Source organism: Muntiacus reevesi, chromosome 3 (genome assembly GCF_963930625.1).
Source record: "Muntiacus reevesi chromosome 3, mMunRee1.1, whole genome shotgun sequence".
Lineage (NCBI taxonomy): Eukaryota > Metazoa > Chordata > Mammalia > Artiodactyla > Cervidae > Muntiacus > Muntiacus reevesi.
The window spans coordinates 165660144-165685841 of NC_089251.1; the positions used below are offsets into that span (position 1 = coordinate 165660144).

The following is a 25698-nucleotide window of genomic DNA, read 5'->3' on the forward strand; positions in this document are numbered from 1 at the left end:
CGCTGATCATAACGAATCCGCCTGCCAATGCAGGAGACACAGAAGACACAGGTTCAACCCCTGGGTCAGGAAGATCCCCTGGAGGAGGACATGGCAACCCACTCCAGTATTCTTACCTGGGAAATCCCATGGACAGAGGAGCCTGGCGGGTTGCAGAGGAGCCATGGGGTCTCAAAGAGTCAGACACGACTTAGCGACTGAGCACGCACACATCCAAACTCCTGGCCCATCATGGGTACCTCTTATATTTATGGAAATATTATTATATATCCAGGGCATTCCCCATCCAAGGTTTGAAAATGGTGCTGCTTAAATGAAAACCCAGTGCATACATTGATGGCGGACACCTGGATGCTCGACAAGCAGGACTCTATCTTCCTTTTCCCTGCCTCCCTTTCTGACCTGCAGACAGGCACAGGCTTTTCTGCACTTCGGGCTGGTAGGTCAGTGAGGACTCAGCATTGCCAAAGAAATGGAAGAAGAGGAAGGCTAGAGGAAAATGAAGGAGGGCCGCCTGTTCAGTTGTCCAGCTTGGGCACTGAACAAAAGCATTACCATTAAGGGGCACTATTTACACTGTAGACATCACAGAATTAGAGCTTTATTTTAATAATTTTCCAGCATAGAAATGTCTTTGTTTTAATAAAAAAAATATTTACATAGTGATAATTTTCTGACAGCTGGAAATAAATCACCTTGAAGGAATGACTTTCTCCAATTTACACAAAGGTACCATGTAAGTGACGCAGCAATCAAGATGCTGTTTGGGAAACCTCTGGCTTAAACAGATATTCCTTCTGAGTCTAGGACTATGCCCTCTACTAACTCAACAAGCCAAATTCCATCCAATTTCTGGAGCTAAACTTTTCTGAAATCATACTCAACCAAAGACATATCAATTCAATGTCCTGGTCTGTCAACATCATAAACTCAACATAATAAGCATGACCCCACTTACAGTAAAACCTGTGGACCCATCACAGGGTCAGGAATGGCCAAACAGACACATGGGACCCTGTGACTCTGGCTGGAAGCCTTTCAACCTACTTCCTCTTCCTTTGTGCTTCTCAGGGCCCGTCCCTCCTGAGTCAAACGACACCATCCCTCACCACCCCCAAAGTAGCTTCCTATTCAGAGCCCCAGGCCTAGTGAGGAGGCATAATACAAACTTAATGTATTAACTCTCCCCTTGGGAATTAATCTTTAAAAGCGTGCTCCCTCAAAACGACAAGACTTAATTCAACAAATGATGCCAAGGGTGGCATATTCCAAATAAAAAAGGGAACAAAGAGGAAAAGATTGAGGTCACAGTGGGGTGGGCTGGGGAATAATTACCCAGAATTCTCAACTGATACCCCATACTGAATTATTACAAAATCATGACAAAATTTCTTTGACCAATGTTATTTTTTCAGATCAGTCATTATGTCTAAACACTGAACCACAAGCCTCACTTGTAAAGTGAAACCATTGCTAGGCTGTTATGATTTAAAAAAAAAATTTCTATTTGAGTAAACAGTTGTTCCAAATCCAGTTCCTTATGCAAATATGTAGTGGAGTTATTAAAAACACAACATACTTTCTAAATCATCATCATACATACACTTGGTCGGGTTTATTGGTCAAATTTCCACACCCCAGATGAGGAAAGAACATTAAAAACCTTTTTTGAACCTACTTAGGTGTTGCACAGGATCTTGGTGATACAAACATGTTCCCAGATGGTTGTCTCTCCTTGCTCCACATTTCTGGAGTCAGACCCTGAGATAAAACCTGAGCTACTTGGAATATATTTTTTTAATTACCCAGGAAAATAAATGAAACAGAGGAGAGAAAGCTTTGCTGCTCTTCACACACCAAAGTTGAACTCCACCACCTCTGCAGGCATGTGGGGAAGAATGCACGGCATGGGCTGACTTGGGAGAATTGTTTTTTTTCACCCACTGTTTCTAATGTACTTGTGTATATCTTTTTTCCTGAAATGCCAGTAGTGCATAAAGAATTTACTCATGAGCTCTTAACACCCAAGAAGAAAAATCTATCAATGGCTAAAGAGCATATGAGGAAGAGGCGAAATATGAACAAGCAAACTAAAAAGTTACCTATTTTCACAATTTTTCTGTAAGTCTAAAAACACACTAAAATTAAAAGTTTATTATAAAACAAGTCATCTGTGGCAGTGAGTTGAGCACGCTGCTTAAAAGCTCCAGAAATGTTTTCTCCGCCAATCACCACCAGAGGTTATTACTACACCATGTTCAGAGGAAAAAGCTGAGGTTTCAGACAGCTGTGCTGTTTTTTTTTTTTAATTTTTGGCAGCACCTGTGGGATCTTAGTTCCACCACCAGGGATTGAACCCTCGTCCCCTGTGTTGGCAGGGCAGAGTCTTAACCACTGAACCACCAGGGATGTCCCAAACAGCTGCACTTTGGAGAGAAATGCAGAAAGAGACTCTCCATGAAGCAACTCACAGTATCTACTCACGTCTGCTTCTGTCAGTAGCAGGACGTCTTCAGAAAGCAAAGAATATTGAATCACTGCTGGACTAAATCAGATTAGGACACAAACTCCCCAACCCCACACCTCGGCCCAAAACAGCTATCTGCCACTTCTAGCAAATGCTGTTTAATGGACAACAGGCTCCAATGACTGGTGGACTTAATCTGTTTTCTCATCTGTAAAATAGGACTGATACAGCAGCTAGCGTCTGGGTCGTGTGAGGATCAAGCGAGATCAAGCATGAAAGCCCTTCATAGGCACCCAGGACGGACAGGGAGCGCCCCCACGCCGCACCGGGTACCAGCCTCAGGCTGTGCACCCGTCTGGGCGCAGGGTGCCGCTGGTCTAGCAGGAGCCCCGGGGCCTGCAGCCCCGCAGCGGGCAAGCTGCTTCCCTTGGCCGCCTCGCCTTCTCCCCGACCCACTGCGCTGGCTCAGAGCATGTGTGTTATGATGCCACGTTAGCTAATGAGATCATACTTGCTAAACTAAGCTAAGCTAATGAGCTCTGCTTAGCTAATCAGCTCCTGAGAAATGAGCTTTCTTTTCTGGTGAATAGGCAGCACCCAAAGCTAATTCCTAGGTCGGGTGTTTAAAAGTGGGAACGCGTTCTCCCACAGAAATAACGTGATAAATGAAGGCAGAGTTCTCAGGCCAGACCTTTGGAATGCCTAAGGGAAGAACAGTGCAGGAGTTTTGGGTCCTAGGAGCCTTGAGTCCAGGGGTCAGACTTCTTCACAGGTTGCACGTGTACCATGTCGCTTGTCGTGTCCGACTCTTTAAGACCCTAGAGAGTGTAGCCCACCAGGCTCCCCCGTCCCTGGGATTCTCCAGGCAAGAATACTGGAGTGGGTGGCCATGCCCTTCTCCAGGGGATCTTCCTGACCCAGGGATGGAACCCCCATTTCCTGTGTCTCCTGCACTGACAGGCGGGTTCTTTACCACTAGCGCCACCTGGGAAGGCCCCTTCACAGGCTGCTGCTGCTAAGTCGCTTCAGTCGTGTCTGACTCTGTGTGACCCCATAGACGGCAGCCCACCAGGCTCCCCTGTCCCTGGGATTCTCCAGGCAAGAACACTGGAGTGGGTTGCCATTTCCTTCTCCAATGCATGCATGCATGCTAAGTCGCTACAGTTGTGTCCGACTCTGTGCGACCCCATAGGCGGCAGCCCACCAGGCTCCTCTGTCCACAGGATTCTCTAGGTAAGAATGCTGGAGTGGGCTGCCATTTCCTTCTCCACTTCACAGGCTGGTAAGGTTTTAAAAAATGGAAGAAAAAAATAAAGGAACACCAGTGACTAATTCATTCTAATCCAACTAAATGACGACAATTTTCACAAAATGTATTCTTTGGTTCATCACCTAGAAGGTTGTTTATTTTCATCACAGATTGTGAAACAGCAAAGTGATATTTGCTGGAAGGGACAAGACAAAGAAATTTTGTTAAAAACCGCTCTCCCATCCAAGAATGCTTATTAGGAACTGATTTTGCATTTTCTTGCATGTGCTTAGACTTTAATGAAAGCAGGTGCTCTAAAATAAAGCCAACTCTATGAACTCAGGTGAAGATGAAAGTAATTTTTTATTGTGAAATCAACAGATACAGTTCAGAAGGCAATAGTTTGTACCAATCTGAGAATGTTAATACCTTCAAATGAGGGATGAAATAGCAGCTCACTCATCACTTTTCCCAAGGAAGAAATACAAGCTTAAAGCAAGAAATTCTCAGGACTTCACTGGTGTTCCAGTGGTTAAGATTTCACGTCCCGATGCAGGGAGTGTGGGTTTGCACCCCAGTCAGGGAGCTAAGGTTCCCACATGCCTCATGGCCAAAAACACCAAAACATAAAATAGAGGCAATATTGCAATAAATTAAATAAATACTTAAAAAAAATGGTCCACATCAAAAACAAAAAAAAAATTTTTAATTTTCAAAAGGATTTCACATTGAAGACAAGATAATGTTGACAGTTACAAGGATGGAGAGAAATCACACTTCCTCTCACTACCTCCCTTCCCTCAAGAAGGGATGATGGGCAGGGGAGGCCCAGGTTGGCAATCAGAAGACAAACGTTCTCACCCTGCCTCTGCTGTTAGGCCTCTGTGTTACCTTGAATGAGTCATCTAGTCTCCCAGGCCTTAGTTTTCTCATCTGCAAAATGGAGAATTAGAAAAAAAAAACAAAAACAGTTCTACTATTACAAAATCAGAAGTAAAAGAAGAGGATTCCCAGATGCAGTGAGTAAAATTCTAGAATATGGTTTGCCAAGATTGACCAAAGTCAACATGAATCATGGGAAAAGCATTATTTTGAAAGTTACTTGTGTTTACATATTTCTGTGCTTCTAAAATTAGTTTTTAGAAGTCCATTAGTTGAAACACCAATGTTTCTATCTTTGACCTCTACGTCTAAATGCTGGGTTATTGGTCTTCCCGCAACGCCTCTTGCAGAAAGGCTTCAGCGTCTGACACATCAATAATAAAGGTGGTTGATGCCAACACTCCACGCCTGGATGGGAACCTGGAAACAGATGTCAGAAGCTTGGAAAAGCAGGTTTCAGCTGGCCCGTCCACCCAAGGACATTATCGTTTTCATGCAGATCCGGAGGCACTGACTTAGTGCTACCCAGCAGTCCAGAGGCCGCCAGACACACGGGAAGAATCACCATCCGGGGCGTCGGGGAGGCACGTGGGCATGAGTAAGAGCAGGCAAGATGGGCTTCGGGGGGCCTCACGGGGCAAGGTTGCAAGTGGGAGGAGGTCAGATGGAGGGCACAGCGGGGGGTGAAGACAGGCAGCCGGGGACAGCATGTGGAGGGTCCTAGGCTGTGGGTCATGAAATCTATCCAGTGGGTCAAGAGGCATTTTTAAGTGAAATATCCTAGAATCAAACAATAGAGTAGAATAGAATAAGGCTCCCTGCACATGGCTAGAGAAGTGCAGCTTTGTACAATTTTCATCTCTTCTTGGGATGGAGTCCTGGATCTCAGGGATGAACTGCTGGGTGTAGGTCACCCTCCTAAAGTCTGAAAAAACTGCAGTTCGTAGTGTCGGGTGCAGAGGGAACACTCAGGCCCCCACCCCCACTGGGTGGGTGGGCGCACGGTCGGGGGCAGCAGAACTCAAGACAAGGAGCTGGGGAAAGCCCAGGGAGGCCCGCAGGGCTGTGCTGTGTCGGGCTCTGCCCTACCACTCTCCAGGGCGAGGCTCTCTCCAGAAAATCACACAGGTTCCTTAAGTATCATTATGTTGATCAGCGTATTAGACCAGACCCTTCAAGTAAAGCCATTTTTTTCCTCTGCAGCCTGAATTAACCTGTGGATACTGAGAAACTGAGCAGGCTATTTGTCAAACCTGCACTTTATGTTAATCACACATATACACAGGCAATGTTCTGCCGATCTTCCCCTATGCTGGTCCATGGAGATGCAAACAGTGGCCTTATTGACAATGGAATCACTCTAACTACAAAATGCCTTTCTTTAAACAAATAGAAAAAAAAATGGAAAATAAATAAGAATGGCGATATTTGTTCTAAAGAAGAAATAGTTTCACTGGATACAATGTACTGTGTTCCTATAAAATAATTCCACAGTCTTCCTGACTGTACTTCCAGACAGTACTTCTTCCCAGTCTTTTTCTAGAGCATCACTAATTACTCCCATTATCCTGTCTTAGGTAGACCGAGGGGAGGAAAACAATGGAATATTTAAAAATCTTCTTTGGGGGAGTCAGGTTTTTGATGCACTGAGAAAGAAACTGAGTTGTAAGTCAAGTTCAGCATGGTTTCTAGCATCATTACCCTTTTCTATCCCCAAACCCAGGCTGGCCCTTAGACACAGACCCAGAGAGGTCCGAGCAGAAGCCTCGCCATTGGGGGCTCTCCCCTCTGCCAGGAAGCTGCAACTCTACCCTGACACCGTGTCCAGTCCTACAAACACATCCCCACCTTGGTCGTGTCAGGTTCTCTGTGCTCGAATCCTCAAGAACAAAGAGGCTCTCCTGGCACTTACAGCCCCACCCAGCCCCCCAGGCACCAAACTTCTGGCTGAACCTCAGCCTTGAGCCTGAGACCCTACCCTCCACTGACACCTCTGTCTCCAAACAAGACTGAATCTCTGGGCCACCCTGATCCTGCCTGCTGGCTGTTAAGCTGGGTTCCCTCTTTCTCCCTGCCCTGAGGCTGGTTTGTCCACAAAGCCCGGGTCATCCCGCCAGGCGGGTCATCCCGCCAGGCAGGACTCAGTTGTGCCTAAGTGTAGTGGATGCTGTCATCAGGCAGACAGAAAATCGCCCTCCCCTCCCCGTCCCACCCCACCACCTATTCTTTCAGGAGAGAAGTACCCAAGCCCCCAGCTGCTAGGGATGTTGGCGTCTGCCAGCTTCAAGCGAGTCTCTCTCAGGAAACCACCAGAGGTCGTGTCCCCTTCCTGAGGTTGCAGTCAACGTCTAACACTGGTTAATTGCTGCTTTCAGTCGCTAAGCTGTGTCCAACTCTTTGAGACCCCGTGGACCGCAGCACGCCAGACTTCCCTGTCCTTCACTGTCTCCCAGAGTTTGCTCAAACTCATGTCCATTGAGTCGGTGATGCCATCCCACCATCTCGTCCTCTGCTGTCCCCTTCTCCTCCGGCCTTCAATGCAGAGGTATAAAAGTCTGTTCCCTTGGCCAGAAAAATGGGCCACAGACTTGAGAGTGACTTTGTCTATCCGGTGCGGCCCCCTTTGCCCCCTTAGAGGTGCTGATCCGAGAGTGCTCCCTGCTAAATGCTCTACAGGCAAACCTGTCTCAGAGTCGGCTTCCCTGGGGACCCTACCTGTGATGTTAACCAGGTGAGTCAAGTTCAGTCCGTCCCTGAGATACTCTGCCTCATCTCATTTGGAATTCTGCAGAATTCTGCAAATAATCAAGGGGTACACTTTGTGTACCCATTTTATGATGTCTAATTAACAAGCCCGTCTTTGAGGGTGTATAAAAGTCTTCAGCATTTCAAGTCCAGTTTAATATGGAAATGATAAGGATTGGGGGTGTAGCAGACAGATTAACCTAAAGACCTCCACGTCCTAACCCTGGTACTTGTGAGCATGTTACCTCACATCACCAAAGGGACTCCTGCTGTGATTAAAGGTTTTGGGTTGGGGCATTATACTGGGTGTGGGCCCAATCTAATCACATGAGCTCTTCTTTTTTATTAATAATTAATTAATTAACTGGCTGTATCAGATCTTTATTGTGGCATGTGAGGTCTAGTTACCTGACCCGGGGTTGAAGCCAGGTCTCCTGCACTGGGAGCGCAGAGAGTTAGTCATTGAACTACCAGGGAAGTCCACTCCTAAAGTGGAGGGCCCTTCCTGGCTGTGGTCAGAGGGAGGTGTGATTATGGAAGGAAAGCAGGCAGAGAGGGAACACTGCTGGCTCTGCAGGCAGAGAGGGGCTTGCACATTGGCTCTAGAAGCCGGAAAAGGCACCAGTGTGGACACCACCCTAGGACTTCCAGAAGAGAATGCCAGGGGCACCCGCGTTGGACTTCTAACCTACAAACTTGTTGGATAATAAATCGGGGTCATTTTAAGACAGCAAGGGAAAACGCATAGAGGAGAAAGACTCAGGAGAAAGGAAAAGGCATCTTCACTTGTTTCCACTGCAGCTCTCCCCTTGTGTGCTGATTCGGGCTCCCGCTCAGGAACGTTTCAGGTTTTTCTTGAAAATAACTAGGGTCAACACTGGGTGGCAGGAACAAACCCATACAACAGTCTAAAATCAACAACTTCACACCTTCTTTAGAAAGAAGAATATTATTCTCATGTTCTAGGAGACGACATTAGCCCGATTAATTAATCCCAACTATCCATAGCCAAGAGGCAGAAGAGTTTAGTTATAAACGAGTGGGACTCTGGCTGTCACTTCAACTTCTAAATGAAAAATAGAATGCAGGGGGTGTGTGTTCAGTCCCTTGGTGGAGGGGGTAAGGTCCCACATGCCTCAGGGTCAAAAAACCAGAACACAAACAACAGAAGCAATATTGTGACAAATTCAATAAAAACTTTAAAAATGGCCCACATTAAAAAAAATCTAAAATGAAAAAATAATGGTAATAGCTTCCTACTTCCATAAAGGCATAATTAATAATTCTAAGTAATACTTTTTTACCATTTTTTTATTTTGAGCCAAAAAAGAGGTTCTTTTTACACAATGTTATTCAGTGTTAATCCTGACTAAATCATAATTTTGTGACAGTTATCTTTCAGTATCTAATTATTTTTTAAAAGACAAGAGCATACCTGTTGAAATATTCTGCGCAAAATATGCTTAAAGCTAATGGAACAGGTACATAAACGTGAACTCAGTAGCTCTCCTAAACAGAGTAGAAATCATCGTTTGAATGTGTGTGTTGGGACCATTCTGGAGTTCAATTTGCATGGCTCATTATCTTAAAAAGGAGCAGAGAAATTTATATCAAGTTGATAGGTGTGAGATAACCTGAGTACAGAATTCCTCTCCCTGGGCAGAAAGACAAATAGACCATATAGAGCTGCAGAATTTAACCTCACTTTGACTTATATGTTCAAATATGCCCTTATATGCCATCAAGAAGGGATGGATGGGAAATTCACGGCATTAAAACCCCCAAAACAGTACCATTCAAGATGATAAGTGGCATTGATTATATAGCCTGAAAGATCAGATCACTGGGCTTCCCTGGTGGCTCAGTGGTAAAAAAAAAAAAAATCCGCCTGCCAATGCGGGAGACACAGATTCAATCCCTGATCTGGGAAGATGCCACATGCTTCGGATCAACTGAGCCCTCGCGCCATAACTATTGAGGCTGTGCTCCAGAGCCCAGGAGCTGCAACTACTGAGCCCACAGCAGCAACTACTGAAGCCTGCACGCCGTGAAGCCTCTGCTTCACAATAAGAGAACCACTGCAATGAGAAGCCCATGTACCACAGTGAGAGAAAAGCCCACGTAGCACGCAGACCCAGCCCAGCCAAAAATAAACAAATAAAAGTTAAAAAAAAAAGATGGAGAGAGAGAAAAAAATTAGTCACACGCTTTTATACCACTGAGAAAAGAGGAAAAAGAAAAACTGGTTGGGGGGGAGCGGGGAGGAAGGACACTGGATTTTGTCAAGGAAGTAGCCAGGAACACACAATGTGAGGACCCAACCTATTTCTGCGATCTGTACAAGGAGACGCAGTAATTTTCCATCACAGTAAGTGGGACTAACACCTCTCACAGACTCCAGTGTTTTGTGTTAAAATAAGCTATTCCTCTGTTTTTGTCAGAAGCACCTGAAAGCTACCCAAAGAGAGGAGACTCTAAAGCTTCAACTCTTTCCCAAATGAGTGGGACGGCCAGCCACTCCCCCGCTGATAAGACTATCTCCAGGCAGACCACATCCAGCCCCCGAGACCGTTGGCTACACCCTCCTCTATCAGCCACCCTGCCCAGCCTGGTCACCTTCTGATGGTTCTCAGAAGAAAGACCAGGCAGCTGGCCTCTGAAGTCGGAAGTTCTGAAAGCCCAGTTTGAAGATGTATGGAAATTCACATTTCTTAATAGTTGGTTCTGTTCAAATATGTTTAAATGTTCTAAAATAAAACAGTCTCCCTTGAAAGCAAGTCTACTTCAAAACTCTCTAGGGGCCATGGGGAAGTCCATTCGAATGGCAGGACAGCTCTCAGAGGAAGGGTCAAGGAGGAAGGGATCAAAACAAGCCTAAATGAAGGCGAGGACAACCTCTACCGACTGGAGAAATGGAGTCCAGAGAAAAGGAGGCACAGACACACACACACGGCTGTCACGCTTCCCTTCATTCTGGGCCGATCACGGCAGGGGAAGAGATTTTTCTGTCTCAAGTAGAGCAGGGAGACCAAAGAGTCTGTAAGAGCCAGGAGGGCTCGCAGGTTCAGTCAGAAATCCTTCTATCAGGACTGTCAAAGAAAAGCAGCTACATGAGAAGAGGTCAGTAACAGAATCTTAACTACAGGTCCTCTGAGGGGCTGTGTCTAAGTTAGGCATGAGATGAGGGAAGAGCTTCCAAACCTAGAGTGTTGTAAATGACGGGGGGAAAGCTAAAGTTTTCTCTTAAAATCTATTAAAAACTAGCATCAAACTATGATGATGAAGATAAAATCTGTGATAAAGTACCTCACTCATCATCTATGTGTATACTCAATCATATCCAACTCTTTTCGACCCCATGGACTGCAGCCTACCAGTCTCCTCTGTCCATGGAATTTTCCAGGCAAAAATACTGGGTAGCCATTTCCTACCCTAGGGGATACTTTGCAGCCCAGAGATTGAACCCACCTCTTTTGCATCTCCTGCATTGGCAGGCAGGTTCTTTACCACTGCAATACTTAGATCAAATAGTAAGTATGTATATTTCTTTAAACCTTGCTCTTAATTGTATACAACTTCAGTGGTTAATTGACAGTCATGATTTATCACTTTTATAAATATTTTATTAATATCATCATGTAGACACATAACAGAATGCATCCCATGCTAAACTCTCTGTTACCCAGGCCTAAGCATTTGGGTCTAGATATCACAGGCAGTGCCAGGACACCCTTCAGAAGAAATCAAAGCCTACGCGGAGGCAGCCTTGCATATTCTGTAAAGTGAAAGTAAATGCCAAGAACCAGTGAGAAGTCAAAGAAATATTAGAAAGAGTATGATGAATAAATGGAGCATATGTATACAAACCAAATATTTAAGCAATAAAAACTAATTACATAGATGCACAACAACATAAATGAATCTGAGAAGCACAACATTAAGTTAAAAAAAAAAATCACAAGTTGAAAGTTGTAAGAGCAATCACTCCCACTCTGTCAATGAGAGTAAGCCAGATTAGCTACAAAAGCACAGTTTTTAAAATATATCAGGGAGCTGAGGATGCAAAGAAGTATAAATGTGTCAAGCCCATCCCAAAAGAAAAAAAGGCCAAGAGTAGCTTTCATTCCTACCAAACTGGCAGGGAGAACAGGAATCTACCATAGAGAGGAGTTAAGGAAAAACTAGCAAAATTTTAACCAGGCTAATGGCCCCATGTGGGCTACTATATGGCTTCGAATTCCAAGGAGACTCAGCCACTCAGTAGGTCTGTACCACCAGCCAACTCTTCCCTGTGGATCGTCACCAAACACAAGCGAGAATACACCAAAAGCTTGGGATGGGGCAGGACACGTAAGAAAGATCTGCCCTGACACTTATGGGACCTTTCCCAAGGACAGGGCAGGGGTCAGAGCATAGAAAAATGAGAATTTCTCTCAGGCACTTCAGGCCTTTACCCAGGGCATTGTAGCAGCCATCCAAAAGCTGAGAGCAAACAGCTGGGCAGAAAGAGATGTCCTAGGTATAGTCGCAGGGACAAGACTGCAAAGAAAGCTCCCCAGCATCCCAGAAAGCTGGCATTTTGCCTGAAAAACAAATCTCCCACACCTCAGTAAGCTGGTGCTGGGCTGTGGAGCATTAAGAGTTTTTATCAGGATTCAGATCCCAGTCCTTGCTAAAGGGAAAGTTCTTATTCTTCCCTCAAAATATCTGAAGTCAGTGATTAAATGAATGCAACCAAAGCTTCACCAAAGGTCACATCCATTTCAATTACAAATGAGATTGACTCAGCCCACACACTACTGGCCTGAAAGAAGTCCAGGCCCTTTTAAGTTACTGAAGCCTCTGCAATTCTTTTACACACAATATCTAGCATGCAATCAAAAATTATGAGGAACACAAAGAAGTGAGAAACTGTAAGCCCCAGTCAAGAGAAGAAATAGCCAAAAGAAGTGGATCCAGAGATGATATACTGCCATCATAAGGCAAGGACTCTAAAATAACTACACACACACACAAACAAAAATGTGTTAAAAGATCCAGTAGAAGTCATGGACACAAATAGAAAATTTCAGCAGAAGAATGGAAACTATTTTTCTTAACTCACGTTTAAAAACTATTTTGTCAAACACAGGAATGCTCAAAATAAAAAGTAAGGTATCAAAAGGGCTCATCATAGACAAGACACAGCAGAGAAAACAATCAGTAAACTTGAAGACAGACCAGCAGGAATTATTCAAACTGAAACACAAAAAGAAAAAAAAAAGTAAAACAATTTTAAAAATCCAAGATGTATGGGACTATATAATATGGTATCATGCATAAATTAATGAAGTTTCAGGAGAGGAGAGAGGATAGGACAAAACATTTTTGAAGATACAATGAATGGAAAGTTACCAAAACTTCAAGATATCAATCTACAGGTCTAAGAAGCTTTAGTAAATCTGAAGCAGGATCCCTATAAGAAAAACCACACCTCAGTATGTCTTCACTCAACTGTTGGAAAAAAAAAAAAGTCAGCTGGAAAAAAAAAAATCACCCATTACATACAGGGGGAAATAGAAAATGCAAAAACTAACTTATCTTAGGAATTAAAGAGGCCAGAAGACAAAGGGTCAACATCTTCAAAGTTCTGGTAGGGAAAAAAGAAACTGTCAAGCTAGAATTCTATATCCAGTGAAAATATCCTTCAAAAATGAAGGCAGAAACAAACACTGTCAAAACAAAACCTAAGAGAACTTGTCACCAGCAGACTTGCATACAAGAAATGCCAAAAAGTACTTTGGCCCAAGAGAAATAATACACATTAAAGAAATAAAGAGTACAAGAAATGGTAAATATGTGAGAATAAATACAAAATTCTATTTAAAATTATCGCTTTTTCATATATGTACAAGTATATGTGTCTTTTAGATTTTATGTATGTGTACAGGTTTTGTTTTAAAGTATATTCATTCAGTTCAGTTTAGTTCAGTTGCTCAGTTGTGTCTGACTCTTTGCGACCCCATGAATCACAGCACGCCAGGCCTCCCTATCCATCACCAACTCCTGGAGTCTACCCAAACCCATGTCCATCGACTCAGTGATGCCATCCAACCATCTCATCCCCTTCTCCTCCTGCCCCCAATCCCTCCCAGCATCAGGGTCTTTTCCAATGAGTCAACTCTTCGCATGAGGTGGCCAAAGTATTGGAATTTCAGCTTCAACATCAGTCCTTCCAATTAACACCCCGGACTGATCTCCTTTAGGATGGACTGGTTGGATCTCCTTGCAGTCCAAGGGACTCTCAAGAGTCTTTTCAACACCACAGTTCAAATGCATCAATTCTTCAGTGCTCAGCTTTCTTCACCGGCCAACTCTCACACCCATACATGACTACTTGGAAAAACCATAGCCTTGACTAGACAGATCTTTGTTGGCAAAGTAATGTCTCTGCTTTTAAATATGCTATCCAGGTTGGTCATAACTTTCCTTCCAAGGAGTAAGCATCTTTTAATTTCATGGCTGCAATCACCATCTGCAGTGATTTTGGAGCCCAAAAAAGTAAAGTCTGACACTGTTTCCACTGTTTCCCCATCTATTTCCCATGAAGTGATGGGACTAGATGTCATGATCTTATATTTACATTTATGTTTCTTTTAAATACTACTGACTGCTTTTAAATAATAACATTATTGGATTTGTATCATACACAAATATAAACTATATGAGAATAAGAGTTCAAAGGGTAGAGAAGTGGAACTATAACATTATGTTTCTCATATCAGTTCTGAAGTACAACATTACTATTTGGAGGTAGACTATTACAGAATAAAGATGCATATTCTAATTTCTCAAACAACTACTAAAAAAAATACAAAGAAATATAGCCCACATTTTTTAAAGGAAATAAAATAGAATGGCAAAAATAGGCAATTCACCTAAAAGGAGGCAAGACGGAAGAAAAGAAAAAAAACAGATAAATAGAAAACAAATACCAAGACAATGAACTTTAACCCACTGGTCATAGGATAGAGGCAAAATTTGAATGTGGACTATCGTATCCATGTTAAATTTCCTGAAATGGATACTAATACTGTGTGTGTATAAGTGGATATCCTTTCTTGTAAGAATTACATGCTGAAAAATATGGATATAAAGAGCATGACATCTGAAACTTACTCTTCAACAGGTCAGAAAAGGGAAAGAGAGAGGAGGGAGGGAAATCTTTTTTAAATAAAAGATTTTCATTACTTTTTTACATTTAAGAAAATTTTGTTTATATGTATTTTTAAAATCTTTATATGTATTTATTTGGCTGTGCCAGGTCTTATTTGCAGCATTCGGGATCTTTAGTTGTAGCATGCTAACTCTAAGTTGCAGCTTGTGAATCTAGTTCCCTGATCAGGGATCGAACCTGGGCCCCCTGCATTGGGAGCATGGAGCCTTGGCCACCAGACCACCAGGGGAGTCCCTTCAAGCTTTTTATATAGAAAAATAAGCCAAACTAAACAACCTATTATTGGGGAATGCATATATTCAACAAGCTTGAGGGTAAAAAGGCAAGGCATTAATAATGACTAGCTCAGGTACTCAGAGAAGGCAATGGCACCCCACTCCAGTACTCCTGCCTGGAAAATCCCATAGACGTAGGAGCCTGTTAGGCTGCAGTCCATGGGGGTCACAAAGAGTCGGACACGACTGAGTGACTTCACTTTCACTTTTCACTTTCATGCATTGGAGAAGGAAATGGCAACCCACTCCAGCGTTCTTGCCTGGAGGATCCCAGGGACGGGGGAGCCTGGGGGGCTGCCGTCTATGGGGTCACACAGAGTCAGACACGACTGAAGAGACTTAGCAGCAGCAGCAGCTCAGGTACTGATGACCTCAGGGAGTGGCAGGAAGATGGCCCAGGGCTGAAACCCAGCGAACATAACACTCAGGAGCCCTGATATTAATGTGGTTCTTGAGTGAGTGGCAGTTTCATGGGTGCTCTTTATAATATTTTATTTCAAATTTGCACATGTGTTACATATAATCTTCTGTATCAACCTAACACTACATTTTTTAAACAGGGGGTAAACAGAAGAAACAGATCATCCAGTTTATAAAAATTAGTTTGAATTGGGACCAACTTTTATATTTAGTGAAGAACTAAACAAAAGCATTAAGAAGGTCCCCAGCTCTTACTTGAACCAACTGACACTTTATCAGATTCGTTTTTCTGGTATATCTAATTAAAGCATCTATTGCATTTGGGGCTGTCATGTCCGACGCTTTGTAACCCTATGGACTATAGCCCACAAAAGGCTCCTCTGTCCATAGGATTTTCCAGGTAAGAATACTGGAATGAGTTGCCATTTCTTCCTCCAGGCGATCTTCCTGACCCAGGGATCAAATCCAAACCTCCTGTGTCTCCTGCATTGGCAGGTAGATTCTTTACCACTTATGGGAAGCCCATAAGCATCTATTGACTACCACCATTTTCCCTTTCCTAACAACTTCATCTACAAAACAAGGAACACATTTCCTTAAAACACTTAATTTAAGTTCTCTTGCTAAGAAATAATAACTCTGCTTTGAATAAACCATGTGCAGCATTGTACTGCAAAGGAAAAATCTCCAGGTTATGTAGATGTGGGCTTCTCTGATGACTCAGTGGGGTAAAGGATCCACTTACAATGCAGGAGACACAGGAGATGCCGTGGGTTTGACCCCTGGATTGGGAAGATCTCCTGAAGGAGGAAAATGACAACCCACTTCAGTATTCTTGCCTGGAGAATCCAACAGACAGAGGAGCCTGGTGGACTACAGTCCACGGGGTCACAAAGAGTCATACACAATGAGCAACCAAGCAAACATGTATGTAGATACAGTCCATTAAATAAGCGACCATCGTCACCCTATTATAGGAAACTACAGGAGTCCTTTTTGCATAACGTGATGTCACTAGCTAAGAGAAAACAGTGAAATATAAGTAGTCGATAGAATTCATAAAAATCCTATTATATAAATTCAAGTATCCAAAGTCAAGACCCTATAAAACATAAAATTATTCCAGGTGCCGGTGGTTGTTGGGTAACCTTCATATATATCACGGAGTGCTTTGTTTGTTTAAAGCGTTTAGTTGAAAAATATAGGAAAAAAAATAGAAATCTTGGTTAGTGAGAACATCCCAACTCTATCATTAGTTTTCTAAGTAACCAAGAAAATCTTTGATTTCTTCTGTTTCAACTGATGTATTTGAAAAGGGATGATATTTGATTCTGAATTACATTATAATCAATGTTTCTAAGGCAAATGTTCTACAAGATATTATTAATTCTACATTTCATTAAAGTTCCCAACTTTACAAAGTGAAAAACCAAAGCACATAGAAGTTCTTTTTCAGTGTCTTTCAATTTTACCATTATTTCATTAAATGATAAATATTTACTGAGAGCCTGCTATGCACAAGGTACTACTATAAATGCTGGGGGGATATGAGTGAACAAAACAAACAGAGTCCCTATCCCCATGGAATTTACATGTGTTCCGTGCGTGCTCAATCCCTGCAGTCGTGTCCGACTCTGAGACCTCATGGACCATGGCCCGCCAGGCTCCTCCGTCCATGGGATTCTCCAGGCAACAGTACTGGAGTGCGTTGCCATTTCCTTCTCCATGTGTTAATCACGCATAAATGAATGGGTTATCTTTATGTATTATAAGGCAGTACCCTCTACTAGATAATAAAGGATTTCCAATCTAAAAGGGAGACACTATTATTGGAAATCCCACTTTTGTTTATGGGGGACAGTCTCTTATTCCATCTTCAAGGCAAACAGGCCTCCGGTTCCAATGACTACCAATTACTTATCAGTTATTTCAGAGGGGAGGAGCCAAAGAAAGAAGAAAAGGAGGAGGCAGAGGAAGTAATGAAGGGAAGGAAGGCAAAGGACAACAAGAGAGAAGAAAACATGATTTTTTTTTAAAAGAATCACCAACGGACTTCTCAGTGAGGAGAAATTTAAGAACACTGCTGCAATCCCAGCTTCAGCTCTAGTAACATCTCCAAACTGTCCGTGGTGACAGCATAGAAGCAGGGGACGGTCAACTCCAAGATGTGAGCATTGCTCCCCCGGCCTCAAGGGGAGCTCCTGGAAACGAGAACGCCATGTGCACCCCAGTTCATCTCCTTCTTTCTGCTCTGGTGATGAAGAGACTATGAAAGGTCAATACTTTAGGACCAAAGACTTTTGCTTTTTTCCCCTCAAATTTTCAACTCTAAAGTGGGCTGTGTGTGTGTGTATGTCAGAGAGAAAGAAATTGATAATGTTCACTGATCTTTTCAAATGACTGTTCTGGGGGTGTGAGTCTGACACTGCAGAGAGTCTCTGATGAGCCAGCCCTCAATAAGTGCAAGGAGCAGCGCGACATCTCAACAGCACTGCAACCAACCTCCTCCCTCCCCTCTTAAACACCCATGGAATGCTGTCACTTTGGACCAGCCCGCTACAGGTCGAATAAAAGATGCCCAAAGGTAAACAGCCCTGCCCTAACTGGCAAAGACTGGAGAGCCGCTTTAGGTGGACTTCTAGTTGCTTTCTTTCTGTCTCCTCCATTCTGAGATGGTAGCTCCAAAAATGGAAATGAAACCCAGTCCCTGCTTCTTGGAGGTTTCCTCTGTTCTTGCTCAGGGTCTGGATAAAAGAGGCAGGGGCAAAGCTGCTCCTCTGTTTCAACCACAGGCTGCATGGTTCCACATTTTTTCAGCCCTAATATGCTATCCCTGTCATGCTTGCCTCATAACCCACATACTCCCTCCTTCACAGGCTCTCAGAAAGGGTGACCAGCATCCCTGGGAGGCTATTTCTAAATAACGTGTGCTAAGTCACTTCAGTCATGTCTGACTCTTTGCGACCCTATGGACTCTAGCCCTCCAGGCTCCTCTGTCCAAGGGATTCTCAAGGCAAGAACACTGGAGTGGGTTGCCATGTCTTCCTCCAGGGGATCTTCCCCAGGGATCAAATCCACGTCTCTTACATCCCCTGCATTGGCAGGTGGGTTCTTTACCACTAATGCCACTGGGAAGCCCTTCTCTAATAATATGTACCATCTAATGAGTAGATGGTACATATCGGATGCTGTGCTAAATACACTTCTTTTAATCTTCACAACATTTAATGGTAGATATTATTAATCCCATTTAACAGACTGGGAAACTAAGGCTTAGAAGAGTCAAATTATGTGTCTAGGGTCATACTTCTGGGAAGAATCTTGGGATCTGAATTGCCAAAATGCACACACACCTGTGACCACTCTTCCACACATGGAGGAGGAGCAGCCCAGACCATCAGAAGGGTCACAGGCTTTGCTGCCTGAAGCCCCACCACTAATGAGTGTGTGACCTTCGGTGGTTGCTTTCCAAGCCTCTGTCACTTCATCTTCAAGTTGGGAATAACCATTCTACCCGGCCTTTCTTCCAGGGTTGAAGACAGTATCAATACCTATTGTCGCATTCCAGGAAGTCCACTTCTCTTGGTCAGACTTCCCTGTCCATCTGCTCAAGGTCAGAAAGGAGGGGTGGGGTGGAGAAGAGTTGCAGGAAAAGGAGGTCTAAAACTGAGTTTAGAATTTATATGTCTTATTTTCAAATTTCATATTTGCCTTCGTGTGACAGAATGGAGAAACACAGAGTCTAATGTTTAAAAACGGAACTCTGCTAATATTAAAGCTATCCAGACATGCAATTCACCAAAACAGGCAGTCACATAGTATATGCTCGATAAATAACTGAGGAATGGCAGAAGGAGGGCAGACAACGAGCAAAACAAAACTGGCATTCTCTCTTGATCTCTGTTAGTCTACTGGCATTTCATTTCCCAAGCATGTGACTAATTGGTTCTCTGAGACTCTGTCAAATTAATTTCACTCTGGCATTACCAATGGTAATGAACTTAAAAGCAATACAGGGAAAATATTCTTGCCAAAGCATAATATTCTACAGTTTGAATGGCCCTATGATTTTCTGCAACTGAGGCTTCGTGCTGCAATGAGCCTTCTTTCCTTGAAATCTGAAATCACCTAATTGAAGTGATGCTTATGGACACCAAAGATACAGGGACACGTAGAGCCGATCTAAAAATGAAGCTGCAGACAGTAGCTAACAAAATCCCGGTGCACGTGTTTATTCCTACAGCCTTCCGTTAACACAACACTGACGCAGAAAAAAAAAGTCCCTAACAACCTGCTAGTGAGGACTTTGGGGAACTCCTAGAAGAAACACACACAGAGATGAAGAAGTAGAAATGAATTTATGATGGTTTGGTAAAAAGCAATGTTTGAAAGAAGAAAATAAAAGATGATGGGTAATAACTGGAGGGGACCCCTAACCATCCAGTGGGGATTTGTTTTAGAAAAGATGAAATATTCATGATTCTACACGGAACACACTTGTGGCTGAAGCTGTGCAACGCAATCACAAAGTTAATTCACTTTCTCCACTCTTAACCTTGCTAAAAAGAGCAAAGATGGCAATACGGATCCACTGAAAACTTTGTTAACATTAGGAACATAGTGAACACTGTCTAGGGGACCACCTGTAATGAAAGCCACCATTAGAAGAATGGCATTTCTGTTGAGCCATATGGAACCATCAGGTCAGCGCCAGTATGTGTTATGACTCTGACTGCAAACTCTGGCCCCTCGCTCCAGCTCCCCGAGTCTGTAAGGACCAGAGGATGACTCTGGATGAAGGCAAGAAGAACAGAAGCAGGAACAGCGCATTTCTCGGGTCATTCGGTAAGCCTCTCCACACCCTGACCCTCCCACCCTCGGTCCCCTTGACAGACTCCACCAACTAGTCTCAAAGGTGCACCAAAGTTAAAACCTCTGGGAGAGACCTGAACATTTTACATAGTCAGAATGGATGGGCTGTCTATAAGAAAGGCTGGGGGAAGTGGGGGGCTTATATCTGAGATCTCTCTCCTCACCTGTTCTAACTTAATCCTGTTAAAATTGTTCATCATGGCACAATGTTCAGATGCAAAATGCTTCCCCTCAGCGTCAGAGGGCTTCAAATGAATAGTATTACACTGTCATCCATTTCTGACTGAGACAGCATTTGGAATATCAAACATCAGGCACAAAATCAGAGCCTATTAATACTTATCAGAGACAAAAGTAAATATGCACAGAAAGTTTTAATGAACCCTACCCAACAGAAGCAGAAAACGTTATCACGTCCCATAATCACCAAGGTACAGCAAAAGCAAAGAACCCCTAATAAATATATTGCTTTTTTTTAATGGTGGTGGGGAGTAGTAGCTACAAGTTTCATTGAGCATCAGAAACCAAGAATTACATAAGAAGTTGCATTGCAAATGTTGGACCCAATAAGAGCAATTGAAATTGATTCTGGAATGTGGTTAAACTACTTTATCTAATACTGTTAATAAGTAAGAAGATCCTTCATTAGTTGGCAGGAGGATAGTTGCTACCAGCCAATCTGACTTTCCTGAAAACAGAGAAGATATGCATGTACTTTTTTTTTTTCTCCAGTTAAAGCTCTAAGTCCCCAAGTATTGTTTCTGGAGTCAGAAGTTACCATGCAGTGTCATACTCTTCCTGAAAACAGGCCTAGAGTCTCCTTTTTAACCTGTGTGCAAATATCAGGAAGGGGTGGGAAAAGTGTTTGCTTGGAACAATTTTTTATTGAAACTTTTTTTTAAAACAGTGAAGCGTTTAGAAACCTGATAGTAAATCAGAAACTGTTGACCAAGAGTGAACATCTAAAGGGGAATGAAAAATGAAATCATCCTTCCAGGCCACACGGGGTGGCCTACACTCTGAGACCTCAAACCACCAAGATTTCTCGATATTCAGCAAAGACTTGTAGAAGATTTAGGAAACCGAGCTTAACATGATGCCCTAACACCTCTCGAATAGGAAAGGAAGCCAACTGTGGATCCCCTCTGCGGATCTACCTCCTTCCCGCTTCCTACATAAGGCTACAGCTGGGTTGGACTGCTATTCCCCAAACTCTAGCAGTCGGGCCAGCGCCAAGAATCAGCCACCTGCCAAAGTACCACTCAACCCTCGGGAGCAACAAGGCGGGTACACCTTCCAAGTCTCCCCCTCTGCCCTCTCCTCCACTCCTAGAGCCCGACCCAGAACTGCATTATCTCTGGGGACGGACCAGCAAACAGACCTTTGCAAGAAAAGGGGAAAAAAAAGAAGGGGGGGGGGGTGGTGTCTGTATTATATAACAATATATAACAAGATAAGGCTTCTAGAAAACGAAAGTATCGAGGGGAGGGTCAGGGATCGAGGGGGTGCAGGCGTCGGGGAAGCTTTCGCCGCCACTTACTCGAAGGCGAAGAAGAGTCCGCTAGTGACCAGGATGAGAACGAGGGTCAGGTAGAAGACGCCCGTCTGCCGGGCCATCATGATCCTCCCGTTGCAGAAGAACTTGTTTCTTCCCGGGAAAACCTCCCATTTCCTCCGGGCCGCGATTTTCTTCTTCTTGTGGGGCGACTCCATGGGGGAGGAGCTGTGGGTGCTGATCTGACTGTACTCGCAGTCTTTCATGGGCCCGCCGCCGCCGGGAGGCATCCACGAGGGCAGCCGGCTGGGGGCGCACACCCCCAGCAGCCCCCCGGCCGCGCGGGCCCCGCCGAGCCACGACCGCCGCCGGCCGCCCGGCCGCCCCCCGAGCCTCGGCGCCGCGGCCCCTACGCGGGCTCCCGGCTCGGCGACAACTTTGCCGAGGACACCCAGGTTAACCCTTTGGGGCGCCCAGCTGTCATAGCCCGATCCCCTGCCGAGAGGGACGGGGCTCGCCCGCAGCCCGCGGCGGCGGTCCTCGCTCGCGTCCAGCCCGCGTGCCGGGGCTCGGGACCCCCGCGGGTTGCGGGGGGCTGCCCGGCCGCTCCCCGGAGGGCCGCGCGCCCGCCCCCTCGCGCGGCCGCTCGCTCGGCCCCGCCGCCCCCGGCCCGCGGGCCGCGCCTGGGCTCCGGCCCGCCGACCCCCGAGCGCTGCGCCCCGAGGGGACACGAGGCGGCGGCCCCGGCGCCGGCTTCCCCGGGAGCCACTTCTGTGCCTCGGTTCAGGTTTATTCTAATCCTTCCTCCCGGCGGCGGATCCTCCCCAGGAGAGAGCGATGGAAACTGGGAGGCCGCTCGCGGCCCCGGCAACCCCTCCCAGGGGTGGGTGGGGAAACCAAGCACGTTATTCTGTCGGGAGCGGGCTCGGCGACAGCCTGGGCGCCGCTGATCGCGCGGCGACCCCGCGCCGGCGCGCCTGGCAGCCGAGCCGAGTCCGCGGCCCCCGCGTGGAGCTGCCGGGGCCGCCCGGCCCGAGGGTCGCGGCGGCGGCGGCGGCTGGCGGACTGCGCGCCCAGGGGCTCGCTGGATCGGTCCTGCCCCATAGGAGCCAGGCCCGGCACAAGGAGGGCCGCCGGGGGGCGGCGGAGCGCTTGTGTTCGGGCCGCGGGGCGAGCGCCACAGACACTTGTTTGCAAGGCTGAGCCCCGGCGCGCGCGCCGGGCTCAGAGCGGGTCCGCCTCCTCCTCCCCGCCGGGTGGGCGGTGGCCCGCGCCTCGCCCGTCGGGCTCCTCCTCCGGCCCCTCCTTCTCGCCCGGCGAAGTCCGCACGGGCACTGCCGCGCCCCCGCCCGGGTCCCCAACGGCGGGCCCAGCGAGGCCCGGGGCGGGGCGGGGGTGGGCACTGGGTTCCCTCCAGCATCGCCCCGGGGCCGCTCCTGCCGGGCACCCGCTGATCGCTCTCCCGCAGATTTCTGTCCGCTTTCTCGCTTCTCCTCCCGGTTTATTCCCGCAGTCGCAGCCGCCTCGGGAACACACATTCACGCGGCAACACGCAAACCCATTCTTGCGAGTCCCGGGGGCCAGAGGAACCGGCGCGGAGGCGTGACCCTCCCCGGCAGGGCGAGTGGTCGGGTCGCGGTGTTGGGGGGCGAGGGGGGTGGTCTCTAATGCTGCCCGGGAAGGCGATGGGGGCGCCCGGGCAACAGGGTGGGTAGGGGCGTGCCGAGGCGGACCAGACTCCAGGATGGGGGCTACGGGCGGGGAGTCTCCGCCGCCCGACCGGCTTCCAGGCCGGGATTCCAGGTTTCCGCGGGGAGGAGGGGGCAGCGAAATCGGTCTCGGGACCTCTCCGGCCCCCGGCTCCCTTCCGAAGGACAAGCCCCCGGTGGCAGCCGGTTCTGCGTAGGTTGCTGCCTCCCCTGCCCTTTCTCACTTCTTCTCCCCCGCGGGCGCCCACAATTCGCTCGCTTTATTTCTCTCCCCTCGACCCCCGCGCGCTCCCACGGCGGCAGGACCACTTGTGGTCTCCCGCCCCGGCCGGTCGGTCCCCGCGGATCGGCGCCGGCGCTCGGCCCCGGGTTTGCCGCGGGGTCTGAGCCTTCCGGCCGCAGGCACAGCCGGTGGGCCGCAAGAGCGAAGCCTGCCGGGCGGGGACGCTCGGTTTTCCGCGCCCCCACTTTCCTTTCACGGCCCAGTGGGATGTGTAGTTCTTCCTCTCGCGCCGCTGCTCCAAGAAGAACCGCAAGTAGGGGACCAAAAAACTACAAATCCCTGCATGCTCCGCGACGAGGGCGGGAGAGGCGCGGTAGTAAGTGTGCTGGTGCTCTGGGTTGGAGATGCTAACCAACAAAGGGAACCGTGTGGACGGCTGCGCCTTTCCTGTGCTGGGGCATTTCCCGCGTGGCACGCTTTCTTTACCTAATCTTCACGACAGCCCTGCGAGGCACGGTTGTATCCGGCTTAAGAGAACTCACAGCTACTTGCCAGAAGTCGCGAAGCGCCGGGTGGTAGAGACGGGATCGACCCCAGAGCCCTGAGAATCTCCCTTCCTAAACACTGCCTAGGTGAGCAGTTTTCAAAGGGAGATGAGATTTGGTTTATCCAAGAGAGAAAAAGAACTGGGGCCAGTTGGGAAGAGCTTCCTGTAGTGGGGGAAAAGTGGCGGGAATGGCAGTTAGAATATGAAATGAAATTAGAAGGAGTCATGAATAAAAAATATTTACAAGGGTCTATTCTAAAGCAGGTTGGGGGATGGGTAGGATCTTGGTTAGAAATAGGTTCGAATGGCTTGACGAATGAGCACATTAAAGAGAGAAGTACTCTGTGGCTGTACTATTTTAAAGAAACAGATGGCAAGCCTCAGACATTTCAAATGAAAACTCTCCCGTGCTTTCCTTTCCTTTAGCTCATGGGTTGTTATTCTATTTATTGCAAGCACATTTTCTCCAGGCGTCCAGTTAATATACTAAATCCACTGACTTTGTGGCTTTAAAAAAAGATGGCTATCCTTGTTCTCAGTTAAGAGCTAATTTTTTTGGAGTCATGGTCATACTTTTTGTTTTTTATTTTAGTTATTTTTTAGTTGGAGGATAGCAAACTCTGTCTTTAAAAATTATCTCTAAATTTCCCATTGCAATCAAGTTTCTAGATAAGTTGATACGATTGTTTGCAGTTGTCTTCCTAGGAATTCCTTGCTTCTTCCTAGTCCATATTTACTCAAACTTATGGGATAGATTGAAGGCAGGAGAAGAAGGGGACCCAGAGGATGAGGTGGTTGGATGGCATCACGGTTTCAATGGACATGAGTTTGAGCCAACTCCAGGAGACAGTAAAGGACAGAGAAGCCTTGCATGCTGCACCCATGGGGTTGCAAAGAATCAGACATGACTGAGCGACTGAATAACAATGGCGACTAAACCACCGTCACGGCTGTTAACTGGTCTTCCCAGGTGGCATTAGTGCTAAAGAACCCTCCTGCCAATGCCGGTGACAGGACACTTGGGTTCCATCCCTGGAGGAGGGCATGACAATCCACTCCGGTATTCTTGCCTGGAGAATCCCACGGACAGAAGAGCCTGGCGGGCTGCATACAGTTTGTGGGGTCGCAAAGAAAGAATTGGACACGACTGAAGCGACCTAACACTCACAGCACACCCTTTCCTTTCATGTGATGGGGGCCCCCAAACTCTCCTCTCCTGCAAAGCCAGGTCAGGGTGAGGGCTGGGGGTGGGGCAGGGAGGCAGGCAGCCACCTGGAGCAGCGCCTGTCCAGGAGCCCAGCTACGAAGATGGGTTGGGGAAAAGGGGAGGGAGGTTCAAAAGGGAGGTGATATATATATAGTTATGGCTAATTTGCACTGTTGTATGGCAGAAACCAACACAACATTGTAAAGCAATTTTCCTCCAATTAAGTAGATAAATAATATGAAAAAGAATGTAGAACTGAATCACTCTGCTGTGCAGTAGAAATTAACACAAAATTGTAAATCAACCATCTTCCCAGGTGGCGCTAGCGGTAACAAACTCGTGCCAATGCAGGAGATGCAGAAAAGAGGGTTTGATCCCTGGGTTGGGAGGA

At 46.3% G+C, this 25698-nt stretch overlaps 2 protein-coding genes across 3 annotated transcripts in view; both read right to left on the reverse strand.

The window, feature by feature from the left end:
* ZDHHC14 (zinc finger DHHC-type palmitoyltransferase 14) overlaps window positions 1-22442 on the reverse strand; it is a 279591-nt gene extending 257149 nt beyond the window's left edge. Inside the window, exons 1-2 of one of the 2 annotated variants that reach the window (XM_065931061.1) lie at window positions 22391-22442; window positions 21667-21927 (exon numbers count right to left, since the gene is read on the reverse strand). In XM_065931061.1, the coding sequence (XP_065787133.1) occupies window positions 21667-21911 (245 nt within the window). In that variant the 5' untranslated portion in view covers window positions 21912-21927; window positions 22391-22442. Of the gene's footprint in view, window positions 1-21666; window positions 22163-22390 lie in introns of those variants that run through there. The other variant, XM_065931062.1, reaches the window with a different exon arrangement.
* A 403-nt stretch (window positions 22443-22845) lies between these two features.
* LOC136164150 (skin secretory protein xP2-like) lies at window positions 22846-23898 on the reverse strand. The gene is made up of 3 exons (XM_065928947.1): window positions 23887-23898; window positions 23640-23845; window positions 22846-23485 (listed from the first exon to the last, which is right to left on the reverse strand). Exons 1-3 carry the CDS (start codon window positions 23896-23898, stop codon window positions 22846-22848), a joined length of 858 nt encoding a protein of 285 aa, XP_065785019.1.
* Between the last annotated feature and the right edge of the window lie 1800 nt (window positions 23899-25698).

Excerpts from the sequence above, each read along its gene's own strand:
- LOC136164150 (XM_065928947.1), bottom strand. Across the intron at positions 23,486-23,639 it reads GCCGGGGCGGGAGACCACAA|GGAGCCGGGGGCCGGAGAGG; the intron begins GTGGTCCTGCCG and ends GTCCTTCGGAAG.